The following is a 7811-nucleotide window of genomic DNA, read 5'->3' as shown; positions in this document are numbered from 1 at the left end:
TGATTTAGTGATCTACTCTATATTAAGATCCTCCTGGAAGATCCCTATAAATACCGAAAGAATCAGAAGATTGAATCATATCTTTGAGATTTCCCTCAAATATCAAACAATGAGGAAAACTCTTATTTTCTTGAGTTTACTGTTAACAGTAACTCCAAACGCTTCGGCTAAAAGTGAGTTTGATTTCTGATTTTTCGGGATTTCCAGAATTCTCAATATTTCAAAAAAAATTATAAATTTTTTCAGACAATCCAACCAATGCACTCCACGTCATCATTGAAAAGTTTGAGTCCCTTTCCCGTATCACCAATGGACCGGCACTTCAAAAAGAACTCAACTCCAAATCTTTGANCCACCATGTTAATATAAAAACACACCAAACAACATTTCTAGGCTAAAAAGAATCGTGGCCTAGAAAATTCATGTTGTGAAAGTTGGGCCACCAAGCCAGATAGACTATAAAGTTTGCCTGGGTAAGTTCTTCCATCATTCTAGAAGTCCTAGGAAAAAATGGTAACGATACGATTTTTCACAAGTAATTCCTGCGGTTAATAGCAATTTTTGTCGACAATTTGTCGATAAATTTGTCGATAAATTGTCGACAAACAGCATTTTTATCGACAAATTTATCGACAAATTGTCGATAAATGTTGTTTTTATCGACAATTTGTCGATAAATATGTCGAAAAGGGCGTTTGTCGACAAATCATTTATCGATAAGGCACACTGCTCCTCACTAACCATTCGACCACGCTTCCACATTTTTTCAACGCTTCAAAACGTATCTTTATTATTAACAATCACCAAATTCTGTGTGTGAGTGTGTGTGTGTGTGTGTCCGGTGTTCCCGGGTCACCTGCCCTATCGAAGTCCAGAATAAACCAAATTTTCCCAAATTTTCACAGCTAACCCGAAATAGCCGCGAGATGATGCCCGAGTATTTTATACTTCTAAATTTTGTTTCTGATGTCTTCTGGAGACGTTCTTCTTATTCTCAAGTTCTTTCTACTCAATTGTAATTAGGTGATGCATTAACAGTAACCTCAAGAAAATAGGGACTTTGCTCATTTTTGATATTTGAGAAAAATCTCAAGAATCTGATTTAAACTTCTAATTTTTCGATATTTACAGGAATCTTCCAGAAAAATCCAAAAATAAAGTAGATCACTAAATCAGGGTGTCAAAAGGGGAGGAGGTGAAATCGTGGATATTACGAACGTTGGAAAATCGTGTGTATTTTGCGTGGATTTATGAAATTTTCGACTAAGGGCAGTTATTTCCACTGACCTTCTCTAGATTTTTCTTCTAGAAGATTCTTATGAATATCGAAAAAATTCAGAAGGCTCAAAGCAGTTTATAAGAGTTTTTGAATAACATCAATTTAATAGTAAGTGAATTTGAAAATCTACAATAATCCGTTCTTTGATTTTAGGCAGTTCAAAAATGAAAATTTTCTTGGAAAAATCGTCATAGCTAGCTTGAGATGCATTTGGTTTTTTGAACAATTCGGATGAAAGGTAAAATTTCAAAAAATTTACTAGTGTATGAAAATTCGAAGTTTTGCAGATTTTTGGACTTCTACAGTATCTTCGGACAATCAACGTTTCATTAAAATTATGCTAACTTTATTTAGAATGTTTTAAACTGAAGTTTTAATAAAAAACATTTGATTGCATATATTTTTACTGACTATGAGAATCTGAGTTTTTACAGAGATATTAGTTTGATGACATGAAGTAAAAAAAACAAAATTCAAAACTTGGGAAAAACTTTAAATATTTAAGATTCCTAATTGATAACTAAAGTAACCCCCTAAAACTTTTTTCGGATATTTTTGAAACTTCAATTATCCTGTTCAATGAACGTGATTATTTGACATCATTTTTGAAAGTTTTAAGAATAAAAGAAACAAGCCGAATTTTATCTTGATTTTCCTGATATTTGAATCTATAAACGACAACTACAGTAACCAAAAAATAATTTATTTTTTGAATCAGGCGTTTTAAGAAGTTCAACTAACGTTCCTTGGCATATTTGGATCTTCGGGAATCAATCTGAAAATATTGATTTCCAGAATAGCTAAAGCAATCAGAGTGTTAAAAAACTCACCAGCTTTTTGGTTTAAGAATAAAAAAAAACAAAAAAATATTCATTCAAAAATCTTCAAGCCCATGAATTAATCAATTGATTAAAGTATTGATCTGTTTCAATTTTTGTGTTTTTTGAATCTTTTGAAATACCAACGTTCGGCGAAGCTTTAACAATATTTTCAAAATTTTTGAATTTTCCAAAAAAGTTAAAAAACTTCGACTTCCAACAAGGATTCGATAACACTGCCACAGGAATGATAAGGCATGGATGGCTGAAAACTCTTTTAATGACCTAGAATCCTCTACCCTAGAATCTTTACCAAATATTACCGTAATCCACCAAATAATACAGTATCACTTCATAATCCCGAAAAACGTTCGAAGCTTGGAGGATGAAAAAGACGCACTCGAAAATTAGAGCAGAGCTGATAACGACTACAGTAATCTTGAGAAACTGCAAAAGTTTTTGTCAATAGAGCGAATTAACTCAATATTCAAATTGCAAGGCTTTCTATTCAATAAGCGCCCTTGTATACAGAAATTAAGCGCCCTTGTATACAGAAATTAAGCGCCCTTGTATACAGAAATTAAGAATTCAGAAATTAAGAATTCAGAAATTAAGAATTCAGAAATTAAGAATTCAGAAATTCAGAAATTCAGAAATTCAGAAGTTCAGAAATTCAGAAATTCAGAAATTCAGAAATTCAGAAATTCAGAAATTCAGAAATTCAGAAATTCAGAAATTCAGAAATTCAAAAATTCAGAAATTCAGAAATTCAGAAATTCAGAAATTCAGAATCTCAGAATCTCGGAATCTCAGAATCTCAAAATCTCAGAATCTCAAAATCTCAGAATCTCAGAATCTCAGAATCCCAAAATCTCAAAATCTCAGAATCTCAGAATCTCAGAAATTTAGAAATTCAGAAATTTAGAAATTTAGAAATTCAGAAATTCAGAAATTTAGAAATTCAGAAATTCAGAAATTCAGAAATTCAGAAATTCAGAAATTCAGAAATTCAGAAATTCAGAAATTCAGAAATTCAGAAATTCAGAAAACAGAAATTAAGAATTCAGAAATTCAGAAATTCAGAAATTCAGAAATTCAGAAATTCAGAAATTCAGAAATTCAGAAATTCAGAAATTCAGAAATTCAGAAATTCAGAATCTCAGAATCTCGGAATCTCAGAATCTCAAAATCTCAGAATCTCAAAATCTCAGAATCTCAGAATCTCAGAATCCCAAAATCTCAAAATCTCAGAATCTCAGAATCTCAGAAATTTAGAAATTCAGAAATTTAGAAATTTAGAAATTCAGAAATTCAGAAATTTAGAAATTCAGAAATTCAGAAATTCAGAAATTCAGAAATTCAGAAATTCAGAAAACAGAAATTAAGAATTCAGAAATTCAGAAATTCAGAAATTCAGAAATATAGAAATTCAGAAATTTCAACCTTGCATTTCAATGTTTTCTCTGTGTCCTAATGTCCAGATGTCAACTCACACTTAAACTTTTAGCATTTTCTTTCGCTTGAAATCTGGCTTGTAACGTATATTTCGAGGGGATAATTTTGAAATTATCCAAAATTCTGTGTACTTGAACGTTCCAGTACCAAATGTAGCCCATTAGCTGGAAAGTTAGAGAATTCAAAAAAAAAATTCAAATTTTCAGACCTACCAAAAAATTGAAAGTCAATACTAGAATTCCAATCATCAACCAGGAATAAATATCCAGTAAAATTTGAATTGCCGAGTAGGCAATTAGCCAAGAAATTAATTGTAGGGTAGTTAGGACGAAAATTGGAATCCAATTTCTTGGTTTTTTCTCGTAGTCGCTGAAAAAAAAGGTGGGCTTGGTGGACTAGAAAATCAGATTTCTGGGCCTAGAGGCTATAGGAACCCAATGAACTTTGATGGCCGAGCTTTAGATTTCTAGGCCACACTCACTTGATCCAAAAAGTGGCCAAACTTCTTTCTACAGTAATCCCTGTAAGACCCAAAATTGCGAAGACCATATAATGAGTCAACAAAATGGAACCAATCGAGAAAAATGGCGAATCGAATAACGAATTTTTGATTTGAATCATTTCGTATTTGGAGGTGGTGAAGAATTCCGAGTAGACTTTTTTTGGATCTGGAAAATTCAATTTTTTATTTATTTGATGGAAAATGTGTAATTCAAAATTTCAGAATTCAGGAATTCAAAGATCCTGAAATGAAATTTCAGAGAAATCAGAAATACAAAAAAATCCAAAAAATCTACAAATCTGAAAATTCAAAAAAAAAACGAAAATTCAAAATTGATGAAGACCTTCTTTGCAAAAGAGAAATTCAGAATGTCAAATCTATAAAAACTTTCTGAATGCACAGATTTTCCAAACATCAGATATTCAGAATCTCAGAATCTCAGAATCTCTGATTCTCTGATTCTTAGAATCCCGGATTTCTAGGATCTCAGAATCTCAAAATCTTCGAAACTTAGAATCTCAGAATCTCGATCCTGGAAGTTTAGGGTTTCAGAATCCCAGATTTTCAAAATTTCAGAAAATTTCCTTCGATAAAAAAGAACCTTTTGGATTTTTTCAACTTTTTTCAGAGTGTCAAAATCTCCAGAATGTCAGAATCTCAGAATTTCAGAATCTCGGAATCTCAATGGAAAGTGCGAAAATTCAAATTTTCAAGAAATTTTTTCAGAGTTTCCGAATTTCCAGATGTCCACTTACCATTCCCCGCCAACTGTATCCATCCTTTTTGGTAAGGCGCAATCATTAATCTTCCAATCATATTTTCCATCCATTGGAATAAAGTTCCCGCCAAAATAAAATTCAAATTTCGATTAAAAGCTCGAGTTGAAGTAATCACCCAACATCCGCGAATCGTCAAAAAAGCCGACAAAAAGAATCCGGAAAATTCCATGAATAACATAAAAATCGATAAAACACCGAAATCTTTTTTATAATTCATAAGAAATACCGCAAAAAAATAAGTGTTATTATTCACCAGGAATATCATAAGTGGAAGAAAAAAACTTTCAAAAAAAAAGAAAAAAGTTGGAGAAAAAATATGGAAAAGGTGAAGAAATTAGAGGGTGCTTGATGATTTCACCTGTTTTTTGTTTATAGTTTTCGTGATCAAGTGGTTTTGTTAAATTTCGATTTTTTGAAATTCTGAGATTCTGAGATTCTGAGATTCTGAGATTTTGAGCTTTTGAGATTCTGAGATTCTGAGATTCTGAGATTCTGAGATTCTTGAATTCTGAAATTTGGAAATTCTGGAATTCTAAAAATCAGAGATTCTGAGATTCTGAGATTCTGAATTTCTGAATTTCTGAATTTCTGAATTTCTGAATTTCTGAATTTCTGAATTTCTGAATTTCTGAATTTCTGAATTTCTGAATTTCTGAGATTCTGAATTTCTGAGATTCTGAATTTCTGAATTTCTAATATGAGATTCTGAAGTTTTTGGGATTGTGAAATCATTCATGTTAACCCATAAATCAGGAAAATAGAAAAAAGTTGAAATTTTATTTCAAAAAAAAGTTGAAAAGTGCATAAGAATCAAGCCCAAGCAATTTTAAATTGATTGAAATATTCTTCAGTTTCGATTTTTTGATTTTGTTTTTTCGAATTTTTCGTCAAATCGCCGTTTTCAATTTCCAAATTTCCCAATACAAATTTTCGAATTCCCGGCAAAAATTTGAAAATTTCAAAAAACTCTTTTTTCCAACTGGGTACTGATAACATGATTATTGGTACGATCACATTGGGATGTCTGGAAGAAATTGATTAATTTTCGAAAAAAGGATTACTGTACTTACGAAGCGTCCCCAAATTCCATGACATAATTTAGCATAATTTCATATTTTTGTAAAAAATCAAAAGATTGAAGCAAAATCAAAGAATATCGGAAAACCAAACACGAAGAGATAAAGAAGAATGCATATTTTGAGAACTGCAAAAAATGTTATAGTTACAGTTATCCTTTTTCAGAAGTTACCGCAAAACTTCGAACGTTCTCTTTGGCTTGAAATCTAGCCCGTAATGTGTATTTTGATGGTCGAATTTTGGATTTATCGAGAATTTGATAAACCCGAATATTCCAGAACCAAATGTAGAATAATCCCTGGACGAATTTGATTTTTTGGTTTTTCAGAAACTCAGAAATTCAAAAATAAGTTAGAATCTCAGAAATTCAGAATTTCAGGAGTTCAAAATTTCAGAAATTCCGAAATTCAGAAATGCAGGAGTCTGAGATTCTCAAATTCTGATATTCTAATATTCCGAAACTCTGGAATTCCAAAAATCTTAAACCCTTTGATTCTGAAAGTTTAAGATTCTGAAATTATGAGATTTCAAGATTCTCCATAAGCAGATTTTCAAAACTCGGTCAATTTTGAAAACTTTTAAAACTGAACTTTTCTGAATTTTTTGATTTTTTCAAAAAAATTTCAATTTTCGATTTTTGATGTTTTGATCTTTTTTTAACTAACCAAACAATTCGCAAACATTCCCAGAATTCCAAGAAGTAACCAATAATAAATACTAATTACCATTGAGCAAATTCCAAATGAAATTAAAATTGCTAGAAATTGCCAGATTATGAAAATTGAATAAGATATTTGGGGACGCTTTTTGGATTCATAGTCGCTGAAAATTTTTGGAATTTTTGGGATTTTGAGAATTTTTGGGAGTCTGAGATTCTGAGATTCTGAGATTCTGAGATTCTGATGATTCTGAGATTCTGAGATTCTGATGATTCTGAGATTCTGAGATTCTGAGATTCTGAGATTCTGAGATTCTGAAATTCTGAGATTCTGAGATTCTGAGATTCTGATGATTCTGAGATTCTGAGATTCTGAGATTCTGAGATTCTGAGATTCTGATGATTCTGAGATTCTGAGATTCTGATGATTCTGAGATTCTGATGATTCTGAGATTCTAGATTCTGAGATTCTGAAATTCTGAGATTCTGATGATTCTGAGATTCTGAGATTCTGAGATTTTGAGATTCTGAGATTCTGAGATTCTGAGATTCTGAAATTCTGAGATTCTGATGATTCTGAGATTCTGAGATTCTGAGATTTTGAGATTCTGAGATTCTGAGATTCTGAGATTCTGAGATTCTGAGACTCTGAGATTCTGAGACTCTGAGATTCTAAGATTCTAAGTTTCTAAGATTCTGAGATTCTAAGATTCTGAGATTCTGAGATTCTGAAATTCGGAGATTCTAGGATCCTGAGATTTAGAGATTCTGAGGTTCTGAAATTCTGAAATTCTGAGATTCTGAGATTCTGAGGTTCTGAGATTAGAGTTTCTGAAATCCCGAGATTTTGAGATTCTAAGATTCTAAGATTCTGAGATTCTGAGATTCTAAGATTCTAAGATTCTGAGATTCTGAGATTCTGAGTTTAGAGTTTCTGAAATCCCGAGATTTTGAGATTCCAAGATTCTAAGATTCTGAGATTCTGAGATTCTGAGATTCTGAGATTCTGAGATTCTGAGATTCTGAGATTCTGAGATTCTGAGATTCTGAGATTCTGAGATTCTGAGATTCTGAGGTTCTGAGATTAGAGTTTCTGAAATCCCGAGATTTTGAGATTCTAAGATTCTAAGATTCTGAGATTCTGAGATTCTGAGATTCTGAGATTCTGAGATTCTGAGGTTCTGAAATCCCGAGATTTTGAAATTCTAAGATTCTAAGATTCTAAGATTCTAAGATTCTAAGA

At 31.7% G+C, this 7811-nt stretch overlaps 1 protein-coding gene across 1 annotated transcript; it reads right to left on the bottom strand.

Annotated features, from left to right (window-relative positions):
- Positions 1-2011: 2011 nt before the first annotated feature.
- Positions 2012-6716, bottom strand: Cbr-sre-40 (the record flags this gene model as incomplete). The annotated part of the gene is made up of 10 exons (XM_002629993.1): positions 2012-2054; positions 2245-2362; positions 2421-2544; positions 3591-3716; positions 3765-3921; positions 4034-4220; positions 5814-5857; positions 5904-6037; positions 6083-6208; positions 6636-6716. Coding segments are annotated over 10 exons (1140 nt in total), but the record flags the coding sequence as incomplete, so codon positions are not given.
- Between the last annotated feature and the right edge of the window lie 1095 nt (positions 6717-7811).

Source organism: Caenorhabditis briggsae (genome assembly GCF_000004555.2).
Source record: "Caenorhabditis briggsae complete genome, chrII, whole genome shotgun sequence".
In the NCBI taxonomy this organism is placed as follows: domain Eukaryota; kingdom Metazoa; phylum Nematoda; class Chromadorea; order Rhabditida; family Rhabditidae; genus Caenorhabditis; species Caenorhabditis briggsae.
The sequence above is the reverse complement of the archived record's forward strand: the minus strand, read 5'-3'. Positions and strand labels throughout refer to the sequence as shown.